General features: G+C 36.4%; 1 protein-coding gene and 1 non-coding gene across 2 annotated transcripts; one reads left to right on the forward strand and one right to left on the reverse strand.

Moving 5' to 3' along the window:
* Window positions 1-1,186: 1,186 nt before the first annotated feature.
* Window positions 1,187-1,294, reverse strand: LOC127745191 (small nucleolar RNA R71). Its single transcript, XR_008006388.1, has one exon. It is a non-coding gene; the product is annotated as a small nucleolar RNA R71 (small nucleolar RNA).
* Window positions 1,295-18,796: 17,502 nt separating this feature from the next.
* LOC107474469 (uncharacterized) lies at window positions 18,797-19,517 on the forward strand. The gene is made up of 2 exons (XM_016094095.1): window positions 18,797-19,271; window positions 19,390-19,517. The coding sequence occupies exons 1-2, from the start codon at window positions 18,797-18,799 to the stop codon at window positions 19,515-19,517; spliced, it is 603 nt and encodes a 200-aa protein (XP_015949581.1).
* Window positions 19,518-20,238: the final 721 nt, after the last annotated feature.

The raw sequence follows: 20,238 nt of genomic DNA on the forward strand, positions 1-20,238 counted from the left end.
TCTCCTCATTTCTGATCTTACCCATTCTCTTTACTTTCTGCCATTTAATTTCATGCTCATTACCCCAAATTCCCATTTAAGATTCTGCACTTTAATTTTTGTTATTTACTTTCTAGTCCTTTAGATTTCTGCATCTCAATCTAAATTCTGTTTAGTTCAGCTAGCACATTCTTCTAACTAAAGTTGCTTGACCAATCAATCCTTGTGAGATTCGACCTCACTCTTTTGTGAGTTTTACTTGACGCGAATTCAGTATACTTGCCGAAGGGAAATTTGTTGAGAGACAAGTTTTCATGCATCAAGTTTATGGCGCCGTTGCCGGGGATTGATTTTGAATCAACAATGATAAAGTTTGAAGATCACTAGATTGAGCATTTTTCTTTTTGTTTACTTTATTCAGTTAATTTCCTTTACTTTATTTTAATTTCTTCCTCATCCCCTGCACCCTCTTTTATTTTTTTGTTCTTTCCTCCTTTGATTACAATTCTGCTCACAACCCACTAACTGTTTGATAATTTGCATCACTCACAGTAACAATTACTCTAACAAGAATAGTTTCTTCATTTTATCTCCTGTTGTGCAATCTGTTTGTTGTATGACAGGGAGAAGAGAAGGAGTTTCAACATCCTTTGATTCAGAACCTGAAAGAACCCTTTGGAGACTAAGAAGGGAAGCAAGAGGGAAAATGATTATTGGTGCTGAGGAAGAAGAGGAAGAGTATTTTGAACCCAACATGGAAGAAAATATGGAAAACAATCATGAAGAAGAAGCTCATAATCATGTCAGAGAAGGCCATGCAAACCGAGCTGGGCAAGAAAGGAGAGTCTTAGGATCCTATATCAATCCTAATCCAGGAAACTGTGGAAGCAGCATTCAGAAGCCCACCATACATGCCAACAATTTTGAGCTAAGACCCCAGCTCATCACTCTTGTGCAGAATAATTGCTCATTTGGAGGAGGTGCTCAAGAAGATCCTAATCAACATTTGACCACCTTCTTGAGGATTTGTGACACAGTGAAGTCCAATGGAGTCCATCCAGATGTCTATAAGTTGCTCTTATTCCCTTTTTCACTCAGGGACAAGACATCCAAATGGCTTGAATCCTTCCCAAAGGAGAGCTTAACTAATTGGGAAGAAGTGGTGAACAAGTTTCTGGCAAGGTTTTACCCTCCTCAAAGGATCAATAGGCTAAGAACTGAGGTGCAAACTTTTAGACAACAAGATGGTGAGACACTTTATGAAGCATGGGAGAGATTCAAAGACCTGACAAGGAGATGCCCACCAAAGATGTTTAATGAGTGGGTTCAACTTCACATCTTCTATGAAGGTCTTTTCTATGAGTCAAAGAAGGCTATGGATCATTCATCAGGAGGCTCTCTAAACAAGAAGAAAACCATTGAAGAAGCCATAGATGTCATTGAAACAGTTGCTGAAAATGACTACTTCTATGCCTCCGAAATAAGTAACACCAGAGGAGTAATGGAGCTGAACCACATGGATGCATTGTTAGCTTAAAACAAGATGATCACCAAGCAGCTAGCAGATCTTACCAAGAAGGTGGAGGAGAACCAAGTTGCAGCAGCCGTCACCTCATCATCAGCTCAAGAAGGAGTAAACATAGGAGAAGAAGGTGATTGGGAGCAAGCCAACTATGTTGGAAACTCACCTAGACAAGTCCATGATCTATACTCCAAAACTTACAACTCTGGATGGAAAAATGACCCTAACTTTGGATGGGGAAACCAACAAGACCAAGGGCAAGATCAGAGACGCCACAACCTCAACTCTAACAACAATGCTACTCATCAAAACACCTCACAAAGATATTACCAATATCCATTTAACCCACCTTCTCAACCATCTAATCTCAACCCACCATCATCAACAGATGATAGGCTCTCAAAGATTAAAGCTCTACTTGAAAACTTATGCAGAGAAGTCCAAGACAACAAGGTGTTTAAGGAAGAAGTGCGAGCCAATATCAAGAACCAAGGAGAAAACATCAAGAGATTGGAGTCCCAAGTAGGGTATTTATCTCAACAAATTCCCAAACTCACTGATGGATTCCCCAGTGATACAGAGAAGAATCCAAGAGGAGAAACAAAGAAGGTGAGATGGGAAGAATGCAAAATGATAACCACAAGTAATGAAGGGAGTATGAATGGAGTAGAACACCTCCAAAATAACCAAAAGGAAAGCCAGGAGGAAGGAAGCTATACAACTCAACTTACATCTAAGGAAGAGCTAAAGAAGAAGGAGGTGTTGAACCCATATGCACCTTTTCCCCACAGGCTTAAAGGTGGTGTAGCAGGGAGAATGTACTCAAGGTTCCTTGATATGTTTGCATCTCTTGATGTAAATATACCATTTATTAAAGCTCTCCAGCAAATGCCTTTCTACATCAAGTATATAAAGGAGCTACTAGCCAGAAAAAGTCCATTGAAGGGTGGACAAACTATAAAGATGAACAGGGATTGCAATTCTCTCATTCAACCAGGGCCACCCATAAAGAAGGAGGATCCAGGGAGTTTCCATATTCCTTGTGCCATAGGAGGAACAATGATTGACAAAGGGCTTTGTGACTTGGGAGCAAGAATCAACTTAATGCCTCTCTCCCTCATGAAGAAGTTCCAAATCAATGAACTAACCCCTACTGATGTAATTATCAGGTTGGCTGACAAAACTCAAAAACAAGCAATAGGGGTGGTTGAAAATGTGCTGGTTAAGGTTGGAAGCTACTATCTTCCCACAGATTTTGTTGTTCTGGAAATGGATGAGAATCCTATCTATCCCATCATTTTGGGAAGACTATTCCTAGCCACAACCAGAGCACTCATAGAAGTAGAGCGAGGAGAGCTAGTGCTGAGAATACATGATGAGCAGCTCACTTTCAATGTTTTCAAACTCTCACAAGAATCAAGTCAAGAAAACAAAGAATTAAGAGAAGAGCACAATGAAGCACTGATGCAAGAAACAAACAAAGAAGCACAAACAACACAATTGGAAACCATATTGGATGCGAAGTCACATATTCAGGAATAACCACATTCAAAGGTAATCCAAAGGGAACCAAAACCACCAGATTCATGCAGAGGAAACAACAAGGATCACCTAAGGAAAGGAGCTATAGAGAACAAGCAAGCATCAAGAGATACAAAAAAGAAAGTCCCAAGGAGATGGAAAAATAAGAAAATTCCTACAGAAAATTTCTCGCCAGGAGATGAGGTGATTTCTACATACTTTCCATCTATACCACCTCACCTCCCCATTATTCCATCTCAGCTGCCTCCTGTGTATACTATCAACAAAATCTTATCTTTGGAGCATATGGAGCTTATCAACAAAGCCAATGGACATAGGTTCAGTGCAAGAGGAGAGGATTTCAAGCACCACCAACCACCTTGACAAGGATCAACCGTCAAGCTAATGACGTTAAAGAAGCGCTTCATGGGAGGCAACCCAAGTTCTATACCTCTTTTCTTAAATCTCTAATAATAGTAATAAGGCAATTTTCATGGAATTTCAAATCAATTTTGACAACTAAAATAAAGCTCCTCTACATGCAACGTATAGTACATGATAAGTTTGGTGTTCAAAACACATCAAGTGATGTTTGAACACACCCTATGAGGAAGATTTATTCCCCAAACTTGTTGCACCATGTGATCACAAACAAGTTTGGTGTACCAATGTGCATGCATGGGAAGCTTAATAGTTGATTGATTTGCATTCATGGAAAGCATTTAGTCATGTAAAACCAAAAGAAAAAGAAATATTTTGTTAGGTCACACTTTTTCCCACCAAAAATTTCAAATAACCCATGGCATTTTCTTTTCGTATATAGGGAATCAAAAAGGACATTGATGGTACTTGATAGGACAATTGAGGAAGGGAGATTCGGCCACTACACCAAAGGAATTTCACACTTGTCTTCATGGGGAATGTCCTTGGAAGTGTTGCCATGCAACATTGGGAGTGGACAATCTTGAGGACCGAACCAAGACCCCCATAAAGGAGGTGATCCTTGTGCTCATTCAATCCTAAAACCCCAACCATCCACTATCAAACAACATCATCAATCCACACCCTTCAATCAATTGCCATCTTCTTATATAAACCCCTTCACACAACTTCTCCATATACACTTATGCTCACCATCCCCATTCCCTCCTTTCGGTCATACACACATCACCCCTCACCAAGGCTTCACATACACCCTCAAAGCCATCTTGAGAATAACCAACACATCAACAATCTGCATGGCATCATCAAGCTCCAAGAGACAAAAAGGGAAGGCGCCCATAGAGCATCCTCCTTTTGATGAAGGGCGATTTAGAACCTTTTATCATGTACTACAGTATGGGTGGATGACTGAGAAAGAAATCATTTATGAACTAGGCTTCCAAGTCACAAAAGCCGAGTGCCCAGAAATCATAAGGAAGGTAGAACAACGCCGATGGGAGCTCCTCACCGATCCAATCACAAGGGTGAATGCAACTCTAGTAAGAGAGTTCTATGCAAATGCAGTTAGGCAAGACAAGGCAGATGACTCATACACAAGTTTTGTGAGAGGAGTCATGGTGGATTTTAGTCCCATGACTATCACGAGAGTGTTGAAATTAAGAAGCATACCCTTTGAAGAGGAGAGCTATCACTCAAGAATGGACAAAAACCCCAATTATGACCAGATTATACAGGATATATGTGTGCAAGGAGCAGATTGGGAAAAAGGTCCCAAGAGGAAGCCCAAATTTATTAAAAGAGGAGATCTCCTCCTTGAGGCTAAAGGTTGGTTCGAAATTGTAAGGAGATCCATCCTCCCAGCCGGAAACAACTCAAAGGTAAACCTCAAGAGAGCAACGATGGTGCAATGTCTAATGAAGGGAGGAGAGGTCAAGGCTCATGAACTCATAGCCCAAGGCATTCGGAAGCTTGCTGAGAAGAGCGATTCTGGAGGAAAGTTGGGTTATCCCAGCACTATCTTTTGCCTTTGCAAACTGGCTAGGGTGATATTTGAGGATGAAAACCCTGAGTGGATAAAGGTTGGTCTTCCAATCACTTATCATCGGATGCACGCTACTGCAACTCCACTACCCCTACGAAGGGTACGAAATAGGCCAGCTCATCAAGCCGAAGGAGAACAACATCCACAAGAGCAAATTTTAGCCACCTTAAGCATGCACCAATTGTAATAGGCTATTGATACCTTATCTAGGCAATGCATGGAAAATCAAGGGGCACAAAGGGAGTTTCAATCGTAATTAATAGACCGCCAAGAAGAATCATTCTCTAGATGGATGGATCAGCAAGGGGAATGGCAAAAACAATTGATGGACCAGCAATTGGAACAAGGAAGACAATAGAGTGAAGCATTCCACAACCTGAATCAAAAGCAAGATCAGCAACAAGAAGCCATCCAAAGGCTAACCAACATCCAAGCACATCAAGGTGCACACATCCATGAGATGCATCGGAAACAAAGAGAACAAGCAGATCTTTTTTATGAATATAGAGCATTTTCGGAAGGTGTCTACATGAGTGAGACTGGGTATCATGTGAATACCCAAGCCAGGCTTGGGTACCTAGTCGAACAACTGCCTGTTTTGCATCCTGGGATAACAAAATATGAAGATGTAAAAGATGTGTTAGCACGAATGGAGCGCGAAAGGATAGAACAAAGTCATGAATCATTAAGGAAGGCATTGGAGGATTGGAAGATAGCCAGAATGAATCGAATGAGAGGAAGCACAAGTGGACAAAGTAAACTTCAAGAGGGCAAGGAAGCAGAAGAATATGAGCATACCAATAAGTGAAAGGTGGTGAAGTTCCTTCTTAGTTTATCTTTTTCAAAGCTTTAAATAAGGAAAATCATGTATGAAATAGAACATGCTTCCATGGTAGCTTAGGACTTTCAATTATGCATTTAAGTTTTATTGCTTAGGCTAAGTGTGCTAGCTCAATGTCTTAAGTGTTCACTTTCACCTTTCCTACTTGTATGCTTGTCTCTTTAAGTTAATCAAAAAGAAAATGTTATGAAAAGAACAAGAGTGGGGTTATTTTATGAAGTACATTCTGAATGTTTGTGGTAGATTGATTAGTAAGCTAAGTTGGTTCACCAAAGAAGGAAAGAAAGCAACTATCTATCCTAAGTCTTTTGTTTGAGACACACCCTTTGAGACTAGCTAAACAATAAGATCCCAATAAGAAAAGAGAAAGAGCAATAAAAGTGAAAAGGAAAGAAACACAATAAGAAACAATGCTAGGCATCAAGGGTTTCAAAATTGAGGCATGTGTTTGTGGTGTTTAAGTACAAAGGATATACTTGGATGAATAAGCTCTTAGGGGTGCATTGTCACTTGGTAACTTGGATTAACTAATTGAGTAAGTCCTTAGGGGTGTCTTAACACCTAGCACCTTAAAACCAACTGGTTTGGGAGTGTTGGCTAAAAGCTTATCATAAAGAGTCGCCCTCTTACAAAGCACTTAGCAAAAAGAAAAATAACTTTGAAAAAAGAAGGAAGGATCAATAAGAAAGAAATCTCAAAGGATGCAATCAAGAAGGTGACTAAGGATTTGATAAAGGCTTGAAACCTAGAAGGAAAGAACCTAAGTTGCTATGCATGAAACCCTATAAACCAAGAATGCTACTTCTATCTTATCTTCTTGTTATTTCATTTCATTCTTCTTATGCTTCAGTACTTGCTTAGGGACAAGCAAGCTTTAAGTTTGGTGTTGTGATGCCAGGGCATCTAGGCCAGTTTCACTGACCTTTTCTTTAATGTTTTAGGGTAGTTTCATGCATTTTCTTAGTGAATAAGGCAAGTTTTGGATGAAATTACACTCACACCTTGATTCAAGCAACTTTTGTGAACTTTGCATAATTTCATGAGTATTTTTCTAGAATTGCATGATTGATGATGCATAATCTCATGACTTTGGCTAGAGATTTGATGCACTTTAATTGCTTGTTTTCAGGGCAAAGGAAGCAAGGAAGAACCACGTTAGTATTCACGTTAACCTAGTTAACGTGAACACTAACGTGGAATGCTAAAGCTTGCAACGGTAATGAGAAAAGTGATCACCAATAACGCCTGCGAAGCCACCCAAAGCTCACGTTACTTGCCATGTTAACTAAGTTAACGTGGTAGTTAACATAGAAGAAGAAGGAACTCCAACGTTAATGGTAAAAGTGAACACCATTAACGTTGGAGAACTTGGCAATGATCCACATTAAGAGTCACGTTAACTTAGTTAACATGAACTCTAACGTGGAAGAAGAAACAAAAGCCAATGTTAGTGACACTCACTTTTGTCACTAACATTGGACCATCTAGCATTGCCTACGTTAACTTTCACGTTAAGACTATTAACGTGAAAGTTAACGTGGAGTTGAAATCAAAGAGCCAATGTTAGTGACACTCACTTTTGTCACTAACGTTGGAAGGTGGCTTCACTACTACGTTAAGAGCCACGTTAACTTAGTTAACGTGAGTTCTAACGTGGAGAATGTGGCATTTGGAGCGTTAGTGACAAAGGTGAGTGTCACTAATGCTCTTGAAGGTGGATCACACCTACGTTAAGAGTCACGCTAGCTATACTAGCGTGGACTCTAACGTAGGAACATAGGAGCACTAAGCAACGTTAATGGGAAAAGTGATTCCCATTAACGTTTGCGAAGGGGTATAAGCCAACGTTATTGGGAAAAGTGAGTCCCAATAACGTTAGCCAAGTTTTGAGAAAGCAACGTTAGTGGTCACGTTAAGACCACTAGCGTTGGATTTAACGTGGATATATGAGGTTGGAACGTTAGTGGAAAAAGTGAATGCCACTAACATTCTCGAACCCACAATGGAAATCAACGTTAAATCTTACTAAATACCCAAAGCCTAATTCATCTTTCTCTGCAAGTTGGGCCCACTAAAGATGAGAACTCTTCAACTCAAGATCCAAAGACTACATCCAAGACTTGAAGAACTCACTAGAAGATCAAGAGGAGTAGTATATATAGGAGTAGTTTTGAACTATAGAGAAGCTTGGCACATTTGGGAACTACTCTTTATAGATTTACTTTTCTGCACTTTTAGCATGGATTATTCTTTTCTGCCAGTTTCCATTTCTAGAGCTATGAATAACTAAACCCTTTTCATTGGGTTAGGGAGCTCCGTTGTAATTTGATGGATCAATTATAGTTTTCATTCTTCTTCTTCTTTCTTTTCTCTTGATCTTACTAGAAAGCTTTCGATCTTAATTCAATTGGTTAGTTGTCTTGGAAAAGAAACTCTCCATAATTGGATCTTCTTTGAGCCTTGGAAAAGGGATGAGGAGATCATGCTAGAAATGCTTTCTCATGTTGGACTAAATTGGGGTTTGGACGGATATAGTGACATGTAATCCTTCCAACACTTTGATTTGGAAATACATGTGGTATAATCAGTTACCACACTTCATCTCTTTCCATGAGCAATTAAATCAAGGAATTGGGCAATTGTTCAAGCTTAGAGAGATTGGATTGCCAAGGAATTGGGATCCAATCACTTAAGATTGCCAAGGAGATTAATGAATGCATTGATTGAGGAAGAGATGAGAATGAACTTGATCCGGAGAATGCAACATCTCCTAAACCCAATGATTTCTCCATTTCTGATCTTACTTACCCATTCTCTTTACTTTCTGCCATTTAATTTCATGCTCATTACCCCAAATCCCCATTTAAGATTCTGCACTTTAATTTCTGTTATTTACTTTCCAGTCCTTTAAATTTCTGCATCTCAATCTGAATTCTGTTTAGTTCAACTAGCACATTCTTCTAACTAAAGTTGCTTGACCAATCAATTCTTGTGGGATTCGACCTCACTCTATTGTGAGTTTTACTTGACGACAATTCGGTATACTTGCCGATGGAAAATTTGTTGAGAGACAAGTTTTCATGCATCAGCACGCGCACACGTACCATACGCGTGCACGTCGATTGCGCCGCCAACTTTCTAATATCTCTCCTCCCCTCTAATCCTTATTCTCTTTCATTCTCTTTTACTTAATTCATTTGCATATTTTCATTTATTACATTCTAACTTTGTGCATGTTTATATTTTCTTTTCTAATTTTATTATTTTTCCATTGGTGTTAAAAGTTCTTATTCAACTGTTGCATCTTTCTTGCATTATTTTGGGTGCTCCTTGACTTGTTTACTATTTAGTTGACATGCCCTGTGCTTCAATTATTTTCTCACTTACATATTGTAGCTACCATGAAGTTGAGAACCTTATTATTTGGCACTAGCCCACATATATTTTATTTCTTTTCATATCTTTGCTTGTGGGTTCTTTCCCTTCCTTTTTCTCTTCTTTCAGGATGGCCACCAATAGGAAAAAGGAAAACTTTCTAACCTAAGCAATAAACAAGTCTGCCGCACAATCTTTGGAGAAAAAGCATCAGTTGGAACCACCCGTCCACTTGTACATCTCTGCATGCACCGAGGACGATGCAATCTTTAAGTGTCGGGAGGTCGATACCGACTTTCGGTGGTTAGTACTTTCTGACTCAACACCAATGTTTAAATTTTCTTTGTTAAATTAGTTGTTGCATTTGCATATTTGATTGTATGTTTGCTTGATTTTCTGCATATTTTACCACTATTTGGTTGAAAAGTAATATTTTTTTTCAAGAAACTTTTTAGTGCATTTCACTAATTTGAATTAAAACTTTTGTTAAACTTGTTTGAAGAAATTTTATTTTGGAACATGGTTTAGAGCTCGAACACACAAAAACCAGTGAGATTTTGAGCCTATTTGATTGGTTGCATTTTATCAACCAACATTTTATTTTTGGTGTGTGTTATTCTCTCTAAAATTGTGATCTTTGTCTTGCTTAATTCTATATTTCTATTGTTTGATGTATGCATGCACTTATATGATTGAGGCCTTTGTTTCACTGAGCTTACATACCCATATCGCTTACCTTTTCATTATCCTTTGCAAACCAATTTGAGCCTATTTTACCCTATTTATTCTTTATTTTAGCACATCATTAACTCTAAGCAGAAAATAATAATGTCCCTAATTTGAATCCTTGGTTAGCTTAGACTAGTGAAAGTGCTCACAAATTAAGTGTGGAGAAATTTGAAAATATTTGGTTTGAGAATTGGGTGTTGTATATTCTTGATTAAATGCGAAAAAGAATGTTAAACACATGTTTATGCTTGCAATACCTTAATCATATACATTGAGAAAGACAAAAGAAAAAAAATTTAGAGAAAAAGAGCAAACAATAGAAAGGGGACAAAATACCCCAAAGTAAATGGTGAAAGCAATGCATATGAGTTGTACTAAAACTGGGATAAATGAATATGTGGCAAAACATAGTTAATGGGTAGTTAGATCTTGCATTGTAATTACATGGATTGTCTTAAGTTATGTGGGAAGTTTAGGTTAATTAAGGATTCAAATTTTAATCCACATGTCCAAATACAATCCTACCTTGATCCTAACCCTATTACAACCCTTAAAAGACCTCTTGATATATGTATCTATGCATTAATGCTTTGTTGATTGGTAGAAGAAGAGCAAGCCTTAGAAAGCAAGATTAGCAGAGAATTGAGAGAATCAAACCTTAAACACTTGAGCGATTAGAGTGTATACACTTCCAGTGAGGGTTCGATGCTCGATTCTTTGTTCCCAGCTTTCATGAGCTATCTTCTTCTTGCAAGTCTATTTGTACTTTATTTTTTATGATTTGAATTAGTGAAAGCCAATTCATATGTGTTCTTAAAAGATTCATTTACTTTTCACCGAGTAGGTAAAAGCATTTTGCATTTAGTTGCATTCATGTAAATAGGTTGCATTTCATACATCCTACCATTCCTCTTCACTCTTATAGTTTCTCTTGAGCTTAGCATGAGGACATGCTAATGTTTAAGTGTGGGGAGATTTGACGCACCACTATTTCGTGGTACATCTTGTGCTTAATTGAGTGGATTTTATCCACTATTCTCACACTTAGTCATGTAAATTGCATGTTTTACATTTTCCTTCCTAATTTTGTGCTATGATTGAAAACATGTTTCTTTGGTCTTAATTTAGCTAATTTTAATCCTCTCTTATTACCATTCAATCCCATGATATGTGTGTTAAGTATTTTCAGAGATTACAGGACAGGAATGGCTTAGATGATGGAAATGAAGCATGCAAAAGTGGAAGAAATACAAGAAGCTGAAGGAACTGCAAAGTTGTCAGCCCTAACCTCTTCGCACTCAAATGGTCATAACATGAGCTACAGAGATCCAAATGAGGAGGTTCTTGTTGCGTTGAAAAGCTAACATTCGGGGCTTCGCAACGATATACAATTTGCTATAGTTGATTTGGCGTTAAAGGACGCCCACGTGCACGCGTGGATAGTGGATAGACAAGCGATGCATACGCGCGCATGGAGGGTACGCACACATGAGCTACGTGCTGTACGTATCAGAAATCGACCTCAGCAATTTATGGGCTATTTTTGACCCGGTTCTCAGCCCAGAAAACACAGATTAGAGGCTGCAGAGTGGAGGAATCAAGAGACAACTTTCATTCACATAATTTTAAGTTTTAGATGAAGTTTTCTAGAGGGAGAGAGGCTCTCTCCTCTCTCTAGGTTTTAGGATTTAGGATTTCTCTTAGTTTTAGATTTATTTCTTCCTAATTCTAGGTTCAATGTTTCTTTACTTTAGTTTCTCTTCTACTTTTAATTAATCTATTACTTTAGTTTACCTTCTTATCTTGTCAATTTATTAATGCAAAGAGTATTTTTCTATTTAATTTCTTTATTTGCTGATTATTTTGAATTAAGTTCAATTACCATGTCAATGGAGTGGGCTCCAACTTGGCTTTGAAGTTGAGTAATATTTGGAGACCCTTGAGTTGGAAGACTCAAGTGTTAAATTGTAATTGGGTTTATTGTTGACTGGCTTTCTAGTCACTAATGCTAATCCTTCCCAACGGAGAGGATTAGGACTTGTGAATAAAAGTTGGCTCTCAACTTATTTGACTTCCCTTCATTTGTTGGGGGTCAACTAAGTAGAAACAATAACCTATTACTATTAATCTTGGGAAATCCAACAAGGACAGAACTTCCGATTAATCTTCTCCTTGCCAAGAGCTTTTCTAGTCATTTAATTTTCATTACCATTTACTATTCTTGCTTCTTATCTTAAAAACCCCAAAAAATATACTTTTTCATAACCAATTATAAGCACACTTCCCTGCAATTTCTTTGAAAGACGACTCAAGGTTTAAATACTTCGGTTATCAATTTTATCAGGGGTTTGTTAGTTGTGACAACCAAGTTTTTGTACAAAAGGATTCTTATTGGTTTAGAAGCTATACTTTCAACGAAAATTTAATTGTGAAATTTTAAACCACGCAAAAATCCCTTCGTCAAATGTCTTCTGGGAATACTTTAGGAAATTTGTTTACAACCAGAATCTGATTTAGACTTTGTTCCTCGCCTGATACATTTGTAGCTAATAGCATGAATCCTTAACATTCACATCCACCACATCTTACCACAACATAATTCACATAGTACCCCTTCGCTACTACCACTCCTTCTGACCCTTCTGACATAAATTGCAACGTCCGTTCAGGACAATCGAGCAAAGCACGATACTTTGATAATCAATCCAATCCCAGAATGAGATTGAGACCAATCATCGGCAAACAGATTAGATCATGCATGAAATGTCGATGTTTAATTCGGAACAGAACTTATTGATAGCCTAACCTAGTCACAACAGTTTCAGTAGTAGGGGTATGCACTTCTAAATCATAGGCCAACATAGTTATCTTCAACTCTAATTTGTTAGCTTTCTCAAATGGTATAAATGAGTGTGATGCTTCAGTATCAAACAATGCAATTAAAGTTTTACCAGCAATTTCACAGTTACCTTGTATCATTGTATCAGATCTCTCAGCTCCTTCAACTGACATAGTAAATACCCTTCCTTGCTGCTGAGCTCTCCCGGCGTCATACTGATGCAGGTGGAAACTTGTCTCTCAACAAATATCCCTTCGGCAAGTGTACCGAATTGTCGTCAAGTAAAACTCACAATAGAGTGAGGTCGAAACCCACAGAGATTAACGGATTAAGCAATCAATGGTTAATTGATTATCCTAGTTAGACGAATCATATTGGAGTGATAGATAACAAGGAAATGTAAATGGTAGAAAAGTAAAGAAGGCAATAAAGTGCAGAGGAGTAAAATGGCAAGAAAAGTAAATGTAAGAACTAAAAATAAAATGAACATTGGGATCAAGAGATATTGCAATCCTCTGGATTAAGTTCATTCTCATCTCTTCCTCAATCATTCATTGATCTCCTTGGCAATCTTAAGTGATCGAATTACAATTACTTGTAATTCAATCTCTTAAATCTTGATCAATAGCCAATTCCTTGGTCAATTGCTCATAAGAAGAGATGAAGTATGGTCACTGATTATACCACATGCATTCCCAAATCAAGTGTTGGAGGATTATAGTCACATATCCTTCCAAACCCAATTTGGTACAACATGAGAAAGCATTTCTAGCATGATCTCTTCATTCCTCTTCCAAGGTTCAGAAGAGATCCAAGTATGAATAGCTCTTTTCCAAGATAATACAATTGATCCATTAAATCACAATAGAGCTCTCTAACCCAATGAAAAGAGTTAGTTGGTCATTGCTCTAACAAAATAGAAAAGAAAGAAAGTGTATAAAAGTAAAGATGAATATTAAAACTAACATTGAAACTTCCAAATTCATAAATGAAAAGTACAAAGAAAAGAAGAGAAGGAAAAGTGAGTGAGGGGAGGGAGTCCGAAGACCCCTTTTCCAATCTCCAATTTCTGTGTTTCCTTCCGTCCAATCCCTTTCAAAGTAAAAACTAAAGCCTTTATATAGGCTCTCCTAAATTACAAAATGAAATTAAAAGCAAATTACAATTAAATGAAAATTCCTATTCTAGATGCTTCTTGTGGCCTTGATTGGTTGACACTTGTGGGCTTGCTTCCTTGAGGTTGGGTGGTCCAAGAGAAGTGAATCAAATTGAGGTCCAGGGTGACTTGGCTTTATTGCTTTGGTGTTTTTGGGGCTTAAAAGATGCCTCTTGTTTGTGCTCTAATTTCATGCCTACTTGTGGCTTGTGTGGGCTCCTTCCAACGTTAGTGACAATGTTGGGTGTCATTAACGTTGGCGATCACCTTTCTTCTTCACGTTAACTTCCACGTTAATTAAGTTAACGTGGGAGTTAACGTGGCTTCTTGGGGATAGTGTGGGTTTTTTCCAACGTTAGTGACAATGTTTGGTGTCACTAACGTTGTCGACAACCTTGTTTCTTCACGTTAGCTTCCACGTTAACTAGGTTAACGTGGGAGTTAATGTGGCTTCTTGTGACTTGGCCAACGTTAGTGATAAAGTTGAATGTCACTAACGTTGGCGTCCCCTTTTCTTCTTAACGTTAGAGGCCACGTTAACTAAGTTAACGTGGCAACTAACGTGGCCACTTATGAGCTTGGTCCAACATTAGTGATAATGTTAAGTGTGACTAACGTTGGCTCCATTTCCTTTCTTCAAAGTTAATGCCACTAACTTTTCTCACTAACGTTGGGGCTTTTCTTCCTTCCACGTTAGTGCCCACGTTAGTGTAACTAACGTAGCCACTAACGTGGCTCTTCTCTTCTTCTTTTGGCCTGAAGTCAATCAAATAAAGTGCATCAAAGTCTTGCTCTTAATCATGGGATCATGCATCATCCAATTTATCATATAATTCATGCATAATTCTCATGAAATCATTCAAAATTCATAATGTTTGTTTGAATCATGGTATGATTGCATTTTCAACCAAATACTTGCTTATTTTCTAAGAAAATACATGAAACTACCCTAAAAACAGTAAAGAAAAGGTCAGTAAAACTGGCTAAAATGCCCTGGCATCACATACTTCTTCTTGTCCGGACAAGTTCAGGACATATGCCCGGCTCCACCACAAAAAAGTAGTTAGTATAACTGATCTTAGTGTGTTGATTGCCAGTACTTCAAATTTTAATTTTATTATTATTATATATGTCAATTTATTTGTAACTTTATTCTAAGTCTAGGTGCATGATTATAAAAGATCATTCGACTATATCTTACAACAACAAGAATGAGTTAAATGTATATTTAAATTTTGGCATAAGGGACAACAAGGAGATCAATTACATTTTTGTCTTGTTTTACATAATTCATCTACTATTTAGAGTAAAGAGATACCAAATTTTATATTGGTATAATTATTTAATGTCCAAGATCATGATAATAATCCCAAAGACACTAAGTCAAAGGTTTCTATAAAAAGGGAAGAGAAGCATACTGATTTTTGTGATAGTTACTATTTTCGATTTTTATAACTGTTAAGTTGTCTATTTTAAAATTTGTTGTCGTATTTTTAATTTATGTTTTACTTTGTTTTTTCTATTGTTAATTTTGTATTTTTGTCTATAGGTATATCCTTACTTAATTGTGTATCTAGATATCTTCTAAAATTATTCAAAAAAAAAAAAAACTTTTGTCCTGACCCGTATTAATTTTTAGTTCATATACTTTATATCTTTTATTTCACAAATTCAATCAAATTTAAATCACTTAAAATTGGATCAGATTGTCTACAAAAAATTATCCAATCCGTAAATAAAAAAGGTTTATTATTTAATCAGCAAACAATAATTAGAATTTTTCTATACTTCAACAATAATTAGAATGTTAAATTATGTTTGATTCTATCAGTCTTAATTTTTAAAGTATTTTAAAAACCTCTGAATATCAATGTGTCTATTATAAAATTAGCATGAGATAATATTTGTTGGTGTTGATTTGATCCTTTAATTAATTCGTTTTCTGGTTTATAATTGTAAAAGATTACATTTATAAAAAAAAAGAATAAGTTTTTAATAGAAAGAAATTATTTTATATTTGGATAAATATTCTAAAAGAGTTTTTTAAATATTAAATTTTTTTTTTACTTCTATTTTTTAGGAAAGCAAAGTATTATTATCTTTAAAAAAAACAAATAATTTACCCTTTTAATAAAAATACTGTGTTTTTAATATGGATATTTCTTCAAAGCTTTTCATATTAATTATTTCCCCCCGGAAATCTAATTTTTATATATTCTTACTAACGTAGAATACCCAAACCAAGATTGAGTTTAAGATTTCTTTGGGCTAGCATTTAGGCGTTGAATTGGGAAATGACATATGGAGAATACGGAAATCCCAAGAACACTAAAGTAAGATTATTTCATACGCCCAAATACGATACAATATCTTAAGGTGCTGATGACTCTCAAATACATTGAACTTTATTTATAACAACAAAAACAAATCTTGTCCTATATTTCAGTTAATTCGGTTGCATCTACATATGATAATACTATACTACTATATATACTTAGGTGTTATAGTACACTTGCCAATTTAATTAGTAAAGCTCATTTAGTACACTTGATAGTCTTTATTTATTTATTTATTTATTTTGGTGGCTATCTTTATTTATAATATGTTAGCAGCAAAAGACCAACTTGCTCTTTATTTTAATATATATATATTAAAATAAAGAGCAAGTTGGTCTTTTGCTGCTAACATATTATAAATAAAGATAGCCACCAAAATAAATAAATAAATAAATAAAGACTATCAAGTGTACTAAATGAGCTTTACTAATTAAATTGGCAAGTGTACTATAACACCTAAGTATATATAGTAGTATAGTATTATCATATGTAGATGCAACCGAATTAACTGAAATATAGGACAAGATTTGTTTTTGTTGTTATAAATAAAGTTCAATGTATTTGAGAGTCATCAGCACCTTAAGATATTGTATCGTATTTGGGCGTATGAAATAATCTTACTTTAGTGTTTTTAAAATAATAAAATTTGTTATATATTTTTTTATTTAATTTTGATATAATGTTAGATGAAAGATTTTAGGCATCTGTTTAATTATGTATTGTAATTAAAATATTTTTCATTACTATTTTTAAAAATAAAAAATATTTTTTAAATTACTAAATTAATCAATTCATTTTAAAATTTTATATGCAACATAGGTATATATAATAGAACAAAAAATAAAAAATAATTAATAAAAATGAATAAATTAAGAATCAAATAAAATATATAAAGTCATGAAGAGAATAAAATATTAGATTAATACCTAAACTATAATTGTTTGAATTAAAATGAAAATATCAAAAAGAGAAATAATGAAATTGAAAGATACATAGAGTCATGGAGAACTATATAAAAAATTACGGAGAATTTGAAATTTACCTTTTGATGAAAAGAAGATGACCACTAGACAAGAAATAAAAAAAGAAGGTTGAAAATATAAAAATAAGAAGAGGGTTTAAGAGAGAATAAAGGAGTGACGGCACAAAAATTAAATTTGATTAGGTTAAATAATAGTAAAAATGAGAGAGAAATAAAAAAACTGAATTTGGGACTTTGGCTGATTAAGTTTAGTTTATTTATAGTAGGGTCATTTAAAATTTAAAGTGGAGACATATTATATATAATTATTTTTTAAAAAAATAAAAATATTATTAACATAATGGGACAAGTACCCCTTCATGGCCTCATTATTGTTACTGGGTCTGTCCCTGATGGCTTGTGTGAGTGTGGGGATCTCCGACAAAAAATAATAAGGTGTGTATCTATAAAGACACTCTGACACTAATAGTTCCTCTCTCTTCCTAACCCATGGCTCCTCTAGGATTTGAAGGAGTGTAGTGCAGAATGCGTATAATCATGCCCAAAATCATCTACGTGCTACAATATCGGTAAAATCCTGTTATATTGCCAAGCAACTCTATGTCAAATCCTAGTGAAGAACTAGTAACACAAAACAACGTAATAGACCAAGAGGAAGAAGAACCCTTAATCTTTTTTAAACATGAAGATGTAAAAGAAGGGTAACAGGGGTGTGCAAATAGCTTAGTGGAAAGATTACTGACAGATAAAAATATCAATAGTGCCTGGATACAATCAGCGATACAAAATATTTGGAGAAGATCAAAAGGGTTGAGGATAGTGGAGCTAAAACCAAAAATCTACCAAATATTTCTCCTCCATGAAACAGATTTAGAGAAGATACTACAGAGGAGCCTGTGGTCTTTTAGGAACTCACGGCTAATATTGAAAAGATGGAACAAAGGGGAAGAACCAGTTGAAAGCGGCTTGGATAAGGCAAAAATCAAAGGCTCAACTCTGGAATCTTCCTAAGCACTGCAAGATGAAAAGGCTAGGAAGGAAGATAGATACAACAATGGGAGAGGTGCTGGAGTGCGAACTATTTGAAAAGATTCACGACTAAACACGTTACCTTAAAGCCACAATCTCCCTGAATATCAACAAGCCAATAATGAAAGGGGAAAACATCGACAGCAAGGAAGATAGACTGATATGGGTAGATTTCAGGTATGAGAAAATGTCAAATTTTTCTTATTATTATGGTCTCATTGGACATGATGAAAATAATTTCCAAAAGGCCATAGAAGATGAAAAAGGAGGGAAAAATACGTTAAAGGAGTTGGGAGCATGGCTTAGGGCAGAAAGCTTTGGGACATTGGTCAAAACAGACAAATATGAAGATAGGAGGGGAATATGAGTGAAAAGATGGCAGAAAAAGAGAGGGACCAGAAGAAAAATACAAAAAAGATGATGGAAAACCTAAAACAACTTACTATAAAGGATGGGTTAGAACAGCAAAAGGGAGAAGAACTAAAGGAAGAAACAGGGCACTCATGATCGAAAACAACAAGGTTCAAAGAAGAAAGGAAGAAAATCACAAAAAACATCAGGCAAATACACAAGGACAAAACAACAATGCTGAGGATACAAAATCACGAAGAGATCAACCAGGGAGCCCAAAAAAGAAGAACGAACAAAACCAGGTGTCAAAAAGAGAAAGAGATACTGTAGAGGAGGAAGAAGCTAATACAACAAAGGAAATAGTGACCCACGAGTGTAAGGTTCTGAAAGATTCCACAAACAAGCTGAAAAATGAAACAAAAACAGAAGGGAAGGCTTGGAAGAGACAAGCCAGACAAGTAGAAGCCATAACCAAAAAAGAAAAAGAGAAAGAAAATGAAAAATTTAAGCAGCAGAAAAGGAAGGCAGAAGAAACAAGCCGAATGGACATTGACAATCCAAACCTGAAAATAAAGAGAATGACTGGAAAAGAGGAAATTAGAGAGATAGTGGCTGCAGGGCAGCCCTGTCGGGAGCCGTGAAGCTGATTAGTTGGAACAGTCGTGGGCCTGAGAACCCATGGGTAGTTCTAGCTTTGTCAAAACTTATTAAATAATAAGGACCTAACCTTGTGTTCATAATGCAGACAAGGAGGAAGAAAGTGAAAATGATGAAGATGAGATACAATGGAGGCATGAAAAATCTAGTGGCAGTGGATTGCGAAGGGGATGGAAGACAAAGAGTGGTGCACGGAATTACACTTTGCACAACTGAACTAGCAAGTACACTGGGTCGTCCAAGTAATACCTGAGTAAGTCAGGGTCGATCCCACGAGGATTGTGATTTGAAGCAAGCTATGGTTATCTTGTAGATCTTAGTCAGGCAGATAGAAAATTGGATGATTGTTTAAAGCGCATAAAAGGAAAATAAAGAAAACGTTACTCAGTTGATGGTGAAAGCAATGATAAGAAGATGGTTAAGGCTTGGAGATGCTTTGTTCTTCTGGATCAATCCGGTCTTACTGTCTACTCCAATTGTGAATGATTTCTTCAATGGCAGGCTGTATGCGATCAACGCCTTTCTTGAGAGGTCACCGATTCTCCTCCAGAGCTGAATTCCAGGGTTAATGCGGATGCAGTCTGATTGAGGGTGAAGCTCCTGCAGTCCCTTCTCCTAAGTGATCCTACTCAAAATGTCACAGACAAGGTTGAATCTTCCAAATCAAAGAATGCTGCACCTTGGGTTCTAGCCTCTATCACAAAGACTCTAATCTCTCCATACCTTGGCTGAACTGGTGTCTCAAGAAGTCCCCAACGAAGTCGTGAATTAGTCGTCTAAGAGATGTATAATCAAGCTAGTGGCTCATCATTGTCTGATGAAAGACTTACTCTAAACCCATGTAGAATGAGATAAACTTGTGCTGGTTCCACGAATTCATAATGATGAAGAACGAAGATGCATCTTAGAATAGAGAATCAAACACGTATTGAGGTAG

This window comes from Arachis duranensis, chromosome 2, assembly GCF_000817695.3.
Source record: "Arachis duranensis cultivar V14167 chromosome 2, aradu.V14167.gnm2.J7QH, whole genome shotgun sequence".
NCBI lineage: Eukaryota > Viridiplantae > Streptophyta > Magnoliopsida > Fabales > Fabaceae > Arachis > Arachis duranensis.

What these genes read in the sequence shown, in the direction of transcription:
- LOC107474469 (XM_016094095.1), top strand. Translation starts at nt 18,797, where the DNA reads ATGATCGAAAACAACAAGGTTCAAAGAAGAAAGGAAGAAAATCACAAA. An exon ending in AGTGGCTGCAGGGCAGCCCT is followed by an intron (nt 19,272 to 19,389) that starts GTCGGGAGCCGT and finishes TTCATAATGCAG; the next exon opens with ACAAGGAGGAAGAAAGTGAA.